At 44.7% G+C, this 17,004-nt stretch overlaps 1 protein-coding gene across 1 annotated transcript; it reads left to right on the forward strand.

The window, feature by feature from the left end:
- Positions 1–4: 4 nt before the first annotated feature.
- SDAD1 (SDA1 domain containing 1) lies at positions 5–16,558 on the forward strand (the record flags this gene model as incomplete). The annotated part of the gene is made up of 21 exons (XM_010155747.1): positions 5–106; positions 469–567; positions 731–841; positions 1,551–1,622; positions 1,705–1,805; positions 3,176–3,233; positions 4,150–4,224; positions 5,034–5,135; positions 5,672–5,741; positions 6,559–6,662; positions 7,350–7,407; positions 7,993–8,051; positions 8,435–8,511; positions 9,621–9,718; positions 10,123–10,199; positions 10,599–10,731; positions 12,469–12,566; positions 12,802–12,995; positions 13,510–13,594; positions 13,955–14,116; positions 16,470–16,558. Coding segments are annotated over 21 exons (1,986 nt in total), but the record flags the coding sequence as incomplete, so codon positions are not given.
- Positions 16,559–17,004: the final 446 nt, after the last annotated feature.

The raw sequence follows: 17,004 nt of genomic DNA on the forward strand, positions 1-17,004 counted from the left end.
GTTTCTCCAGCAGTACCACCACTACCAGTCCCATGTGGAGATTTTCACCTTCCAACCGGACAAGCCCAGTAAGGAGCTGGCCGAGCTGGTGATGTTCCTGGCGCAGGTAAGCCGCTGCCCTTCCGAAGGGCCGGGAGCCCTTCGACCGCCCCCGAGCCATTGCCATGGGGGGGGGGCGGGTGCGGCCGGTTGCGTTTCACCTCGCTGGGCTGCTGTAGCCCTGGGGGAGTTGCAGTAAAACCGTGCGTGGCGGTACTGCCCCTTTCCAGGGACAGACGGTGTTCTTCTGAGCATCTCGTACGGTTTGTCAAAGGGTTTCTTAATGGCAAGGTACCTCTTGCATGGGGACATGGATAATAACTAACTTTGCCCTATATTAAATTGCTGGGGTACGAGCCGTCGCTCGCCATGTCTCACCCCCTCCCAGGGTTTCCAGCAGAGAGTTCAGCTGGGTCTGTCTCCCCGCAGGTTGCCCACTGCTACCCAGAGCACATGGCCAGCTTCCCCCAGCAGCTGAAGGAGCTGCTCTCCTACCACCACACGGTGCTGGACGCTGACCTGCGCATGGTAAGGCCCACACCGAAAGGCCTTTTGAGGCAGGCCCTGTCCTGTGCTTAAAATGTGCCGTTTACTGTCGAGCTGACAGTTTGCTTTTTGGGTTTTTAATAAAGACGGGAAGCGGGGAGTTGTTATGAAATTTTGGTTCGCATTCCTTGTTTCTCTCTTACAGACCTTTTGTAAGGCTTTAATCTTGTTAAGGAACAAGAATCTGATAAATCCAACAAGTTTGCTGGAGCTCTTCTTTCAGCTGCTGCGGTGTCATGATAAGCTTCTACGAAAAGTAAGCTGTGCTTATAAAAACCAGGCTTGATTTCCGGTGGGTTTGGACCAGTTTGCCAGAAGTAACGCAGCGTTGGTAGGCAGCTGTTCTCCTTTCCTTGGTAGCAAAGCGAGGAAGGTCCCAGTAGCTCTGCTTTGTCAGCAGCTGGCAGTGCCAGAGGCAGGACTCGATCTGCACTTTGGGTTAGCTGCTGCAGACGTGGTTCCTGTGCCGTTGCGGGCCTTCGGAATCGAGCAGCTTGGGTGTGTCTGCAGGTGAAAACCCCGGGCAGGTTGCTGTCAGAGCAAGGCCTTACTGAATTCTCTGAGAACCTCAGCTGCTAGTTAGAGCCGCGTTTCAGGTTCGCTGCCGTGAAGGCGAAACTCCTTGCGTTCTGCCGTCAGAATTGCTACGCCGGCCGTCAGAATGGGCTGGAATGAAGCAGGGGCGGGACTTCTTTTTAAGGCCTATTTCATGGTGTTCGTTTTCCCGCCTCACTGTTTGCACTGTAAATCAAGTATGCTTTTCAAATACACAACAGTAAAGCATACACGAGTCTTTACAGGGTAACTTTTTGTTGTTTATCCAGCTGGAATCTAAAAGGGAAAAGAATATTTTGGTGGTGACTCGTGTGGTCTCATTCTAATACTTTGAGAGTTTGGGGGAATGGCAGTGCGTTGTTCTCTGCATGGCTGGTGTAAATTACTCCCCAAGATCTCTCCCGTTACAGACCCTGTATACTCACATCGTGTCGGACATCAAGAATGTCAATGCTAAACACAAAAACAATAAAGTAAACACAGTGAGTATTTTAGCTTTCGGATACACTTCCATTCAACCTCTTGACGTTGTGAAAGACTTAAGTATTGTCAAACTTCTCTCAGACACTGCAGAACTTCATGTACACCATGTTGAGAGACAGCAATCCCACTGCTGCCAAGATATCTCTGGACGTGATGATTGAACTGTACAGAAGGAATATTTGGTAGGTCTGGCCGGCTCGTACCGCTTCCCCGTTTATCGTGAGGCAGCCGTCCCAACATCCCCCATGGCATGCAGTGCGAAATGTAACGCTGGGGGGCCGCGACTGCAAGAGGCTTATCCTCTTTGTGTTATGGTGGAGCTGTATTCTGCGCAGGGTAAGTTAGCTGGGAAGAAATACTGCCTTGCGTGAAGTTTCAAGAGTTATGTAGGTTAAATCTTTGACATTTTAGTTGAAAATGGTATGTAAATTGTATGTATTGCGTTGGAAGCAGAAGCTGTGTGCGGTCTGCTTTTCTGAGCTTTTGCACTAAAAGCTGCTAATATTGGCATATTTGCACAACATTGCAAAGGGGGATTTTGGTTTGGGGTTTTTTCTTGCTCTCTTAAATTTTAAGTTCATTCTAGATGACTGGCCTAACGGGTGTTTTAGGGCTTTTTTGTGAAGCTATGATATAGCTCCTATTTTAGAAGATAGCAGCCTGAAAAATGGTTGCCTAGATAAGTACAGAAAGGAGTAAAAGCACACCGAGTACTCTCAGTTACTGCCTTGTACCTAATACTGGTGGATTCTTCTGTTGTGTTACAGAACACAGATGTTACCCAGCACTGAATTGCATGAGAATATGGTAGTCTGTTCGTTCCTGCTTGCTTCTTGACTGCAAAAACATGTTAAAGGCTTACAAGCTTCAGTTTGTAACTCCTCTGCTGCTCTTGGTCCTTGCACAGAAGTGAGCTGTAGAGAGAGGTAGAAATGGAACGAGTGATGCTGCCAGTGAGCAGTATTTCCAAAGATTAGAATAGATTGTTTCAAGGGAGAGAAAACAGGGACTGCTGGAAAATAATGTTGCTGAAAGGTAAAGGCTTCTTGCAGTTTTACTAAGTAGGTTTGTAAGAACGTGAGACTTTGTATAAAATCAAATCAATTCCTGCAGCTTTATTTCTTAGAAATCTCTATTTTTAGCGCACAGCTTCTCAACTATCCAGTTGATTTTCTAAGAAGTTAGAATTCTGCACTGATATTTTTTTTTTAACCCTGGCTTGGGGTTATTTTCTTTTTATCAGTGGAAAAAGTGGTAGTCTGTCTTCAATTTATTTTACTGGAGATTCTTCTCTCTGTCTCTTCAGTCACAGGATGAACTAAATGAAACACAAGTGTGTCTGTTCATTTAGGTGGAGCTGCTGCAGTTTTGGAAGAATAAAAATGACAGAGGCTTAACTTCTTTGTTTGGAAATCTACATGGCTCATTGAGAAACTCAATTCTCATGAGGCGCCCTGATTGTTAGGAGTCACGTTACGTGAAACTTAATTTTTGGAGAATGACTTGAAATTGCCAAACTTCAAGTAAAAGGTACCATTTTGCTTTATTCCAGGAATGATGCCAAAACGGTAAATGTCATCACAACCGCCTGCTTTTCCAAAGTGACAAAGGTGAGAACAGAAATCGCTTGATGAAACTCCATGCTACCTAAGCTCCGTTTTTCCTGTGGAGGCAACTTTTTATTTTGGTGCTATAATCGCCACCAGGCTTCACTGATGGTTTGTCTTCTGCTTACTTTAATTTCAAAATGCCACTTGTGTTGCGGGAGGGGGCGGTGTTTGGCTCTTAGTACAGAGAAGCAGAGTGGGAAGCTTGTCTTGTAAGAAGTGCAGGCTGGGATGGGGAGGGTGTGTGTACTTGCCACTGCTGCTCAGAAGAGACTGCCAGAATATCGCCTCCTTATGATCAGCACCATATGGCTTTGATTTGTTAGACACGAAGAGCTGCTATCCTGCCTGGGGCCTGAGTGCGTCTTAGACCTTCCATCACCTGTGTCAGTTCTGCAGTGCTGGAGGTTTTAAAAACTTGTTTTATGGTTTAAGACAAGTTCTTCCAGTCTGAAGGTCCAAAAGCTGTTCCATTCAATAAAAACCAACCAACCAAAACTGACAAACGTTTCCCCATCCCCAACCAACCCATATAAACTAATAGTGCTCAGAACCCCGAACTTCTGTCTGGGGTATCAACTGTACAGGAGTTCCTAATAACATTGACATGGAGCAATTAGAGTTAAATTGTTTTGCAGAATGATAGGAACTTGCATCTTCAGACTTGCTCTGGGCATTGTGGAAGCCCTGCTGCTTCTTGACTCTTTGCGTGCCTCTGACTGTTGAGGATGTGCTGCAGAAATTGACTGTGTCTCTAGAACACCTATGGCTTTCAGTCTGGTTTGTTTTGCTTTCTGTTCATAACTGTGCCTATGAGAAATTGGGGGAGTCTTCACGTAACTTAATACGTGGATGTAGGGCTGTCGTACATACTCTTGTCTGTTTTTCCTGTCCTATATAAACTTACTCTGCTTTTCAGGTATTAGTTGCTAGTTTGAAGTTCTTTCTTGGGAAGGATGAAGATGAGAAACAAGACAGTGACTCAGAATCTGAGGTGGGTGTTGTGATTAAATCTTCTCCTCTCCGTTCTTCCAACTCCAGTAGTTCTGTCATCCTAGTGACCGTGGGTCTGCCAGTCGGTCCACTTCTGTGTTAATTAGTTTTCCAGCTTGTTTCCTCCCAAGGTTTCTCTGCTCTATAAAGGTCAGTGTTTTTGACAGCTGGCCCCAGCTGATAGCAGGATGCCTTTGCTGTGTGTCTGAAGACTAATGCTAAGAGCTCCTTTGCTTGCCCCTTCTCCTTGTGAAGGAAGCAATTTTTTTTGGAAATACTTTACTCGGAAGACCGAAGCGTATGGTCTGGTTTGTGAAGACATGAATTGCTAGATGTGTAATGTGGAGTTGTGGGAAGAGGCTTTTACCTGTGAGTTGGAAGCTGGTTTAGTTTTTAGCTTTCCTTTCTGTTTTCAGTTTTCCGTGCTGTGCTCCACTTCCTATTTATGTACAAACATACATAGTTTGGTTACCTTGAGAAGGCTGATAACCCAACAGAATTTCTGTTTAGAACCTCTTAATAGAGGGTGTAGTTGCTTGTCTGTGACTGAACAGTACACTCTAACCAGCTGTCAAAAGTGCTGTGTTGCTGTGCTGGCAGGTGTTCTTGATCTCTTGCACGTAGCTATGTGGCTGGTCCTGTGGAATTGGGATTTAAATCTTAGTATTTCTCTATGGTGAAATTTAGGAGGAAGGAGAGTTTTCAAATGTCGTACATGATCCTGAAAAATATTGATACTTTTTGTTTCTCTAACTCCCATTTGAAGCCTGATGTCACCTGAGTCTTGTCTTCCTTGCCTTCTTTCTCAAGGATGATGTTCCCACGGCCAGAGACCTGATGATGCGGTATGCAACTAATAAGAAAACCACCAAGCGGAAGAAGAAACTGGAAAAAGCGATGAAGGTCCTCAAGGTGAGGAGTGGCGTCTAACTTGCCAACATTTCAGTTTAATCCTTCAAGTGCAGAAATGTTGTGTTGCCCCTGTTGACTTAGCTATCTTAATCCTTCAAGTGCAGAAATGTGTTGCCCCTGTTGACTTAGCTATCTTTTGTCGTCTCTTGTAGGTAAAGCTCCTAAGGTGTTCTAGTGTCTATTGGTCGGCATATGCCATGTTAGCCTGGAAAAGAGCTGTTTTGAAACAGATTTAGAGTCTAAGTTATGGATTAGTTCTGGTCTGGGTACCCTTTGTGTGGTCCCCTACTTTAGAGGATGTAGTGCCTTGATGACTATAGGTAACTTCATGATGCAGCTCCTGCTGCCTCTTAGGTCAGGGGGCAGAGCACCCTGTGCAGTTGAAAAGAGGGGTAGCTTACTTGTTAAAATCGAAGTGCCTCTCTTTGAAGGGAAGAATGATAAATAGCAGCTTTCAGCAGCAGCCTGAAACTGAAGGACTTGCAGCTTTTTCATGCAAAGAAAAAAATGTCTCTTGAATTCTTTTTGCCATGCAGAAACAGAAGAAGAAGAGCAAGCCAGAGGTGTTCAACTTCTCTGCGATTCACTTGATCCACGATCCCCAAGGTAAGCGTGCGCTGTGTTTTTTCCTCTGTTCGAGTTATGTGTTCATCCCAGACAGGGAGGCTGAGATGCAATGTCAGTGACAAGTAGATACAAGTGTGACAATGTGATACTTGGCTGTACCCTAGAGTTTCACAGAATCACAGAATGGTTTGGGTTGGAAGGGACCTTATAGACCATCTAGTTACAACCCCCCTGCCATGGGCAGGGACACCTTCCACTAGAGCAGGTTGCTCAAAGCTTCATCCAGCTTTGAGCTGTTCTGGCCCTGAACACCTCCAGGGATGGGGCATCCACAGCTTCTCTGGGCAACAAGAGCACTTGTGCTTTCGTAGCACTTGGAGGAAGTGAGATAATCCTGTTGTGCTTGTTGTCATGGAACATTTGGAGATAGTCAGACAAGGAACGAACAATATTACATCATCTGCTTCAGGTTACTACAGATCAGGACATGGTGCTCTACCTCTTTCTTGTATGTGCGAAGGCCATAAGTTGGTGAAAGAGGAGTAGTTTGCTGTAGCTTTTACATTACAAAAATGTAGTTCTGTTACTAGTCTGATGTTTCTCTAGTATCACTTGACTTGGTCTTAGTCTGATCTAATGAACCTCTGGGGATTTTGTTTTTCAGTTGAACCCAATGTGTGTCTTAACCTCTAGCTTTAAATGCTGACCCTGTGCTTAGGATGCTGTGCAACTTTAGCTGGTTGTCCTCTTGGAACCAGTACACGGCTTTAGACCTAGGCATGTGAGCAGAAAACCCAGCTGAGTTCTGCATTGTGCTCTTTTAAGTCTACCACAGATCTGTTACTGCTTCTTCTAGACTTTGCAGAGAAACTGCTGAAGCAGCTGGAGAACTGCAAGGAACGATTTGAAGTGAAGATGATGCTCATGGACCTAATATCTAGGCTAGTTGGAATACACGAGGTACGTGCTCTGATAACGTTAGAGTGGTCTGATAGTAGTCAGCCTGGTTTGGGTGGTGGTGTGCCCTGGCCTTGTGCCTCCGGAAAATGAGCTTTAGTTTTTCTCTGTTGATAAGTGCAGATGTATGGTGAGGGGGTTGGCAGTGGGCCTCATGGGATGGCACAGTGGTGTAGACTTGCGTGGTACTGAGTTCTGCTAGAGAAAGCTCTTGGTCTGGAATAGCTGAGCTGTCCTTAACAGACAGGGGAGAACGTGGCTTTTTCAAGGTCTGCATGCTCCTGGGAGGTTCCTCAAAGGAGTCCCGCACTTGGTCATGAACAGCACTCTGAGGTACAGCCTCATGATTGAAATGACTTGTCTCTTTCTGTTTTGGGAGAGAGGGCTGTGTCCCTGAGGTAGAGGAAGGTGGTACGCTGTAGGGTGGGGCAGCAGGATGCCCTGATTTGAGTTCTGTCCAGTCTGACAAGAACCATTCTGGATTTCAGATCTTGGGATTGAGTCTTGTATTTCCTTTGTACAAGTCATTTCCTCATCTCCACGTATATCAAACTTGGGACAGGAGATATGTCATGCAATAAAATCTAAGGCATTTATGGAATCACTGGTTTACAGGATATCAGCCTAGGAAGGTGGCCTCAAGGTAAACGACAAGAAGCTAATCTGTTACAACTTAATTCTTTCCTGCAGCTCTTTCTTTTTAACTTCTACCCCTTTGTTCAGAGATTCCTACAGCCCCATCAGAGAGGTAAGTAGCTACTAGTAGGTAACACTGCTCGTCGTCATGTCACGTGTACCGTCACTTCTTAGGAGTGGTGCAGTAAATGAATAGGTAGCAGTTTATTAGTAGGAAGTAGGAGTAGTGTGGAGAGTGTGGATCAAGGAAGTGAAAGACCCTGACTGCCAGAAGTGCAACGCGCTTCGGACTCCTGTGGAAGCTGTGCACTCACTGCTCCCTGCCTGAGCATTTGAGAAACTCCAGCAATGGAATAGAAGGAGTCTACTGAATCCCTAATTCCTTGCAAATCCTGGCTAGTTGAGCAAAGCATGACTGCATTTTGCTGCTTAGGTTTACTGACGTTTCACTCTCGTGCTAGAGCATTTGTTTTCATCTTGGCTGGCTACTGATGGCCTGCACTGCTGCTGGGGTGGAGACCAGATGAGTTCCTAATGCTTGGTGGGAGAGGAGGAATAGTTGTCCCAGGGCTGAAATGGCATTGAGACTGGGGCTGAGCAGCTTGTTGAGGTAGCTGGTTTGATTCCAGATTCGTTGGCTGGAGAAAGCTGCAGCAATATACTTTGGCATCTTCTTCCCGCTTTGCTTTTCTTCCAGAAGTGACAAAGATTCTTCTGTTTGCCGCACAGGCTTCGCACCAGCTGGTACCGCCCGAGGTCAGTACTCCCCTCTGTTCGGTGATGTTAAAAACGGAGAGCAGGTCGGCATGGAAATGCAACTGAGTGCATTCCTGGGGAGAGCAAAAAGGAAATCTTTCTGAACACCCTTTCTCTTTAAAAGCTTGTGGTAGTTTGGGCTACTTCTGCGAGTTCCAAGGGATGGTTTTGTGTAAAGGGGAAAAAACAACCCACACCATGCCCGATGTCTTCATTTCGGCAAGAGAAATCGTGTCTAGAAAATACTTGCAGGCTACAGTGCCAAGTCCTGAGCTCTGCCTTTCTGTGAAAAGGGCTCTGTTGTCTGTTAATAATGTGGGATCATTTTTACAATATTATTAAATACGCGTTAGGATTATTTAACCTTTTTTTCTTATTTTCAGATTATCCAGTCGGTGTTAATGACCATTGCCAACAACTTTGTCACTGACAAGAATTCTGGGGAGGTCATGACCGTAGGGTGGGTACAGAATCTTACAAAAACTGTAAAACGCTCACTGAATGTTGAAAAATATCTTTCTTAAGCCACCTCCAACTTATTCCTGCCATTCGTAATATGCCTTCAAGAACCTGCTTGAGTAGAACCCAGTCAGGACAGGATCTCAGCATCACCTTCCCTTATTTTGTGTTGATTTTGTGTTGGCGATGTTTTGAGTTCCCCAGACTGGTGGTGGGTTTCTGTGCTTAGTGCCATGACTAAGTTTCTGGATTTCGTAATGGTGCAAATTTTTTTTTTTCTTTCTCATTTGGTTTTGCACTTTGTTTCCTTCCTGGGTATTAGCTGTACCTTGAGGGCAGACCTCCTGTCTGTGAATTGATGTATTTGTATGTGCTCAGTGAGTGGCTAGCATCATAGCTCAGGACTCTCAACTCCAGTGTTCTGTGGATGAAATGTCACTACTGACACATGTAAATGTTGCTGTTAGTGCAACTGCAGCGTGCTTTTTTGGCTAGTCAGGAGAGCTATTTGGGAAAGCTGTGGTGGAAGTGGAGTAGAGAATGATCAGTAAATGTAGGGGAGTGCTGATCTGTCCTTGAAGATGGAGCACTCCACAGGGCAGACTATTGTGTGTAGACGTGAATATTTTGCGAGCTATTCCTTTGCCTCTTGGCATGGTTTTGGTCCAGGTATTTAGCAAACGAAACGCATGCATGAAGATGGTTTAAAAGGGAACTTGTGTGAGCGCACGGGTACTCACACATACTGTTGTACTGTCCTTAGCCTGCTCACGGTTGACTCCAGAACTCTTTCTTGAGGGTTTTTTTTCCAATTTTTTTGTTCACCTGGTGAGTGATCGAGTACTTTTCCTGTATGCTTGCACCCAGGCTTCAGTTGCAGGATCCTGCGGCCTAGGATCGGGCAAAATAACAGCTGGGGAGTAGAGTATGGGCCAAAGAGGGAGGGTTTTGGAAAACCATGGCACAGAGCGCTCCTTGTGATGTTGTCCTCTGATACACTAAACGTTACATAAGGTTCTTCAAGTTCCAGATAATTCGGTGTATTGCTGGGCCAGCGTGAGCCTTTCCCAGCTGTGGTGGTCAGAAAATAATTCACTTCCATTTTTTCAGCATCAATGCAATAAAAGAAATCACTGCGAGATGCCCATTAGCCATGACTGAAGATCTGCTCCAAGACCTTGTTCAGTACAAGACTCATAAAAATAAGAGTAAGTGTATGACGTGGATTTGACTTGAACATCTTTTTTCCTCCTGTGTCATCTGGTTGTCCATTGTCACAGCCCTCCTAATGGTGATGTCTTCATTGTTTTCTTATGTGGGCTGAGAGGTATAATTTTCTCAAGATGTTGCGTTTCTTTGTATTTAGAGCGTATATACGTGGGAGACAAAACAGTTAAGGGTAGTTATGGCAGGGAAACTGGTAGGGAAACTGCTTGCTAGTACAGATGTAGCCCTGAGGAAGAGCTGAATCCTGCATTGGGGAGATCAGAAGAAACTTTAAGTTCAGAAAAGGCATGAGCAGTCTGTAAATACTTATAATCTGAGTGGGCTTTCAGGTTGCTCAGAATTCTGCTTTTTCTGTACTTACTCCTGACTCCTTTTTTCTGGGTAGATGTGATGATGTCTGCAAGAACTCTCATCCACCTTTTCCGTTCTCTGAATCCAGAGATGCTGCAGAAGAAATTCAGGGTAAGTGTAGGTTTGTGTGTATTGCATTCACCATAAACATGGGCTCCTGCTCAAAAATGATGATGAGAGCTGTTCTCGTAGCCTTTTGAGAATGCGGTGGAATCATGCCTGAGTTTTCCCCTGCCTGCTCTCTTGCTGCCTTTGATGTGACGTGCTCTTATTTCAGATTTCCTCGGGTCACATTTATCCAACTCCTTGACAGAAGGATCATGCTACAGAAGCTTGACTGTCTTCCTAGAGTTTGTGCAACTTTTCAGTAATTTGACATCTTTTCTTATTTCATCAGGCAGAGTTGACTTTTTCCATGCCCACTCTCCTCTCCCCCAGATTTTTTTCTTGGATTTGTGGGCATTGAAATATCAGCCTGTTTAACATGTATTTTGTTGACTTTGTTGACAGGGTAAACCTACTGAGGCTTCGGTGGAAGCCAGGATTCATGAATATGGAGAACTGGATGCCAAAGATTATATTCCAGGAGCAGAAGTACTGGATGTTGAATGTCAGAAGGAAAAGGGAGGAAGCCAAGAGGAAGGTTGGCGTATTTTCTTTACCACTTCAATTTTGAGCATCGCTGTCACTTAAGATGTTAGTTGGACATAGAACTAGTTGTTGTTAATGCAGGTCACTTGCTGCTGTCAAATGCTGCATGGCTTGTACGCATCTGTATTGGTCCATTAAGAGGCACTGATGCTATCCCTGAGTGACTGCAATTTATGCAGTAAAGTTTGTTACTGTGTATTACTTGTATCACAGAACGGTTTGGGTGGGAAGGGCCCTTAAAGACCATCCAGTTCCAACCCCCCTGCCATGGGCAGGGACACCTTCCCCTAGACCAGGTTGCTCAAAGCCTCATCCAGCCTGGCCTTGAACACTTCCAGGGATGGGGCATCCACAGCTTCTCTGGGCAACCTGTTCCAGTGCCTCACCACCCTCTCCGGGAAGAACTTCTTCCTGATATCCAAACTAAATCTATCCTGTATGATAGACACTATGTGATGGAAAAGCAGGGGGACAGACATTGTACAGCTATGAAGCTCCATATGCTCAGCTATTTCTAAGGAAAAGTTTTTGTTGCATATTATAAATCACTGAAATAGCACTCTGAAGTAGTGCTTGGCTTCTTTACTTCAATCCTGTGTGAATTGTCCACACAGCCTGGAGCCCCTGCCTGAGCCAGGAAAAAAAACGGGGAGGGACTTAAAAGTCAAGCTGGAAGAGATTGGCAAGTCAAGCCTGAGGGCATTGGGAACGCTGCAGTGGAGGTGTATTGGGGGATTGAATAAACACTGTGACATTTCATGTTCCTTAGGCATGGGAATGCAGCGATTAGGACAACATTCTTTGCTTCCATTTCTGAAGCTGATAACTTAGCACACAAGTCAGTTTGAGCAAGGCATATGGTGTAGAAGGTAACTTTGCTGTATATGCATTGCTCTTCTCCTTGGTTTAGATGGCAGGGAGTGGGGAACATGGTTACTGAACAGGGTAATAAGGATTAGCATCTCTAACTACTGTTTCATCAGAGACCGTCCCAAACACACTGTCTTGAAGATCTTAACTTCAATGAGAGTTAAGCTTTGCGAAGCATAGCAGTATGGTACTGCTTGCTGCAACACTGACTTCTTGCAAGCTGCTTTGAGTATTTTCTGTGGCTGGCTTGGTTTTGAGTGAGAGGTGTACATAAATCCATTTCCCATAAAGGCTCTGGTCACCGTTATTCGAGGTGTGTTGGAAGCTCGTAATACATGTGTTCAGGTGACCGCAGCTCACAGTGGTGACAGGACACACCATCTGTTTTAAACAGTCTGTGTAGGTGTGTGTTTTCAAAGATCTCATACTGCCATGTGCAGTCAACACTAGAAAAATGGGTGTCCATAGCTGAATGTGCGTGTGATGTGGGTGTGCTGAGAAATCAAAGCTGAAGTTTTGTGAATAGCGCTGATTCGGTTGCAAGCTGCGCGGAATTTAGTAGCTGAACTTGCCCGTGGGAAAGCGTGGAAGCTGCTGGTCTGTCCAACTGTGGATGTCTTCTGAAAATCATCAACAAACAGCAGTCAGATATGGGAAATACCTTATGTCTCTGTAATGTCTGTAGCTCTGAGGCTGGGATGCAGAGACCCTACAGCTTGCCTGTTTGGTAAGCATGTCCCTGGGCATAACTGCAGCTAGCAGAACAGGTGTCAAAGGCGGGGAGAGCCTGCAGTCCAATCTTACGTTATTTCCAACTCAAGCAGTTAAGCAGAATCTGTGCACTTCTTCCCTTGAGCAGATGGATGGGAAAGTGCTAGTCTGAGTGAGGAAGAAGATAATGAAGATGGAGAATGGATTGATGTGCATCACTCCTCGGATGAGGAGCAGCAAGAAGTGGTGAGTTCTAAGTGTCTTTTACCGCAAATACAAATGAGTCTTGTTAATAGCAGACCAGATTCTCTTGGTCTGTACTTTCATGTGGCTGCTCATGAATACAGGACTGCGGAGTAACTTGACCAGAACCAGTGAGGCACTATTTACTACAGAGGTATCTGGGAGGCGAGGGTCATGGATTACGGCACAGAAATGGTTTGCAAAGCTCTGGATGATTCTTATGTGCTTTTTTCAAAAGGCAGAGAAGGTTAAAAGCATGCCCATAGAGGAACGAAAAGCCAAAGCTGCAGCAGTCAGTACAAGCAGGCTGCTAACTCAAGAAGACTTCCACAAAATACGTCTTGCCCAGCTTTCCAAGGAAATTAATTCTGCACCCGGCAAAGCTGCAAAGAGGAAAAATATTGAAATTGATGAGGAGGAGGAGGAGGGCAGGTAGGATATGGACTGTTGCTGAGTGCTTTCTTTTCCCTATAATCTGGTCATTCAGCTTTTAGTTGCAGAAGGGCACAGAGCTCTGCTGTTGGTTGGTATCAGCTGGTGACAGGTGGCAAAAAGCCAGACAGCCCCAAATGGATCCTGGCCCTGGGGATTTGTTTATACCTGGGACCAAAGACATGAGAGGCTGGTGGAACCATGAGACTGTTTTGGTTATTCAGACCAATAGGCACATGGGAGGTGTGTAGCGGTAGTTGCACAGTTGTATCTCCAGGGCTTCTTAAACTTTGTGGGAATTGAAAAAGAGTAATGAGAGACTTCCATAAGGGTTGTCCCAGGCATAAGGATTAGCCTGAGAGTCAGAACAAGAACTGCTTGTGTACAAGTTTTTATAGGAAGACAGTGGTGTAAGACACGGATGAGAGACAAAGGGTCAAGAGGGCATCTTGTTTTTCTTGGCAGATGAGATGTTGTGTGTGATGGCCTTTTCTTGGTTTTTGCGTGTCTGCAGGGGAGAGTTGCTTTCGCTCAGAGATATTGAACGTCTGCATAAGAAGCCTAAGTCGGATAAGGAGACCAGACTGGCAACTGCCATGGTGAGGAACTGGGCTACTTCCTATAGTCTTTCTGGATTTGGGGTTGTGTTTGTCTGCTGCAGAAGGAGGAGGCGGTGGGATTGCATCTGTAAGATGGGTGCCCAGCTGCCATCTGTGCTTTTTAGAAATGTTTTGTGTAGTTTTTTTGCTGTTCTATCTTGGCTGAAACATATCAACAGCCTCTTGTTGGTCACAGGTGACTGTGAGAATAACCAGATTTCACTGTGGGTTAATACAGCCAGCATGGAAGAATGCATGTAACCTACACAAAGTCATACTGAACCTGGATTTATTGTCACACACTTAACTGTAGGGGAAGGAAAATGACCCACTGTTGTTATATTACACTGTCTGTTCTAGGCTGGAAAAACAGACAGAAAAGAATTTGTGAAAAAGAAAACAAGAATTAACCCATTTGCCAGCTCTTCCAACAAAGAAAAGAAAAAGAATAAGAACTTCATGATGATGAGATACAGTCATAGCGTCCGGACAAAAAATAAGCGTTCTTTCAGGGAAAAACAGGTAATATTTTACGTTGAACACAGATGGGGCAATCTGAGCAGTAAAATTATAATGCAGGTGTCTATCCTGTGCCCTAAGTCATTGCTGTTTACTTTGATGCTTCAGTTGCTGGGAAGGACTGTGGGCTAGGTGGCTTCCCTTGAATCCTACCCCAGAGGAGGCGTAGCAGAGTGTGGTGGTGAAGAATGCAACAGGGCTTTGTCCTCAATGCATGTTAATGAGAAGAGGCTGACAAAAGCAAAGTCATGTGTAGGTTAGGAAGGTCCTGGTGATGTGGTTTGTTTTCCTTTATATGAATCAAGATCATATTGGAACCTCTGACTATAAGCCTGTGATACAAAAGATCCTCCCTCATATGGAGGAGCTGTTTTCTTGGACAAGGTTTTAGTATGTTTCTTCACTCTCTGTATTCTTTCTTTGGCCATTCTCCTGCTGATGTCATATTATAGACTTGCCTGGCCTGGACTTGAGGTCATCTGACAGCATGTCACAAATGTACTTAAATCACAGATCTAAATGCTGTTTATCACCTGTTTGAGACCGTTCAGAAAAAACTAATCGTTTCAGTTTGGCAATGTGCCTCTCAGTGGTGAGGCCGCTGCCCTCTGCTGCTTCCTCAGCTATAGCTTGGCCGCAGCTCCGGTGAAAGGGTACACAGGCTACAAGCAGGTGTATGGCAGTCCCGCTGCCGTGTGTTCCCGCAAGCAGCTGTGCCCAGGGTGGCTGGAGAGATCTAAAAGGCAAGGCAGAGACTTCAGGAGATGGCTTTGCTGCTGAAGGCATGGGGCAGGGAGCATATGGCTCCCTAGGTGACTGGGGTGACATGGGCTGGATGAATGGAGTGTGGGCAGGGAGCCCCCTGCTCCTGTGGTGCACCTCAGCCGGGGGTAGCGTGTAGCTGCTGTTGCCAGAGCATCGGCATACCGCCTTGCCCTGCTGTGTTTCACCTTGGCAGGTTAAGTCTGTGCTAACAACAACAATCTGCCTTACAATCCTTTTATCTAACCTGGCAGATGGCCAGTTCAGGGCTTTACAGGGTGTTATAAAACTGGACTCCTTTGAACACGTTCCAAGAAAAACTAGAATAATCCAATTATGCGGTGGGTGTTGTTTGTGTGGTGTTAATTTTTGTGTTGTCTTGCTAGGTTCTGTCTTGTGCTAGAGTGCATTCAGATGCTTCTTTTACAAACCCTCCTTTGCGAGTTGTTTCCAGGATCATACCATTAGGACAATCTATGTTTGTCTGCAATTTGTTGCCCGAAGAGCAGGAAGAGAAACTGTTTATAGACTCAGTAGAGAGCATGCATCTAAAGTGTTTCTGTTAACTGGGACTAATATCCTGTGTAGTCTTTTTATCTGCTGTCATTCTGTATCACCCCCAGTAAGGCTGACCACATGAACCCAGCTCTCAAAGCACACACGGAATGTCACAAATGACCAAGACAGGCTCTTTGCTGAAAACTGCTGTTGACAGTGGTTCTTAACACCTGGCTCACTCTTTCTAAAACGCCCCCTTGAATGGTTTCAGTCCTTACTCCCAGTTAATGTTTTGGGTTTAAATGTAACAGCTCAACAGCGATAGAAGAATTCTTTCATTCTTAATTCACTAGTTAGGTTACAGCATCAGTTCTGTTGACCAGGATTTGGAAATAGTTGTTAAAAGTGGGTTTGAGTACTGTAGTGGTAGGATACTGTGTTCTGCTGCCGTCTTTGGTGGTACAATAAAATGGACTGTTGTCTGTAGTCCAGAGCTAGATCCCCCTTACCAAGTAAAGCATGTCTGAAATACACAGCAAAGTCTCTTGGGAGTAACATGCCCCTTGTAAAAAAACAAACAAGCAAATCTAGCATCCCTCCTCCCCCCTTGAAAAGGAGCTTTACAACTCTTTCAAAAGATGCCACTTAATCCTACTTACCTCTAGCTGCACTGAAGATTTTTCTTGAGCTCTTCTAATTGAATATGTCAGATAAAGAACAGTTTATGTTACTCTAATCTTTTTCATCATACACAATTTGCTAATGATGTACTGCAACATTCTGATGTTTTTTGAAGCCCAACTCTTTCTTTAATTGTACTGTTGAGTTTAGCTAAATAAGCACAGCATTTCTGCTGTGGGGTCATGGAATCCCAGAACAGTTTGGGTTGGAAGGGACCTTAAAGATCATCTAGTTCCAGCCCCCTGCCATGGGCAGGGACATGGGTCCCTACATGGGTTGTTAGCATCTGCCAGTTAACTGCTCCCAGTTTTAGCTGATGAGCTCTTAGTGTTTTTCTCTGAGAGTGAAGAGGGTTGTTGATGTGATAGTGATGTTGCCTCCTTACCTGAATATTCCACTCTTGTTTCCTACTTAGCTGGCTCTTCGAGATGCACTTCTGAAAAAGAGAAAACGGCTGCTGAAATAACAGAACAGTAATGGAGGACTTCATCACCCTCGAAGAAATAGGCCTAGAAATGCCTATTTCCAGCCCCCACCACTGCAAAGGCAGAAAGGGACTGAAATGCCATGTGGATTTCTCTCTGTTCTGTTCAGAAAGACAAATCAAATGCTTCCAAGCTGTTGGATATTTTATAGGACAGACAAAAGAGGCCTTAATCCTTGCAGGATTTTTAATTTTTTTAAAAGCATTCTAGGGAATAAGGCAATTATTTCTTATTGAATATAACTTACAGCTGGTTTTGTATGTGTAAGTATCAAAACATAGAACCTAACTGTAAAAAATATTTTACTTGAAGCAATTCATCAATAGGTAATTGGAAAGAAAAATAATTATCTGTCTTAATCTGTAAAGTGTGTGTATATGTCTGTGCCTTATGGATGTGATTTTACAGACTAAGCCACTTCCTAAGCATCTGGCTCTTACTCATTTAATAATAATAAACCCAAAT

The sequence above is a fragment of the Eurypyga helias genome, unplaced genomic scaffold (assembly GCF_000690775.1).
Source record: "Eurypyga helias isolate BGI_N326 unplaced genomic scaffold, ASM69077v1 scaffold17377, whole genome shotgun sequence".
In the NCBI taxonomy this organism is placed as follows: domain Eukaryota; kingdom Metazoa; phylum Chordata; class Aves; order Eurypygiformes; family Eurypygidae; genus Eurypyga; species Eurypyga helias.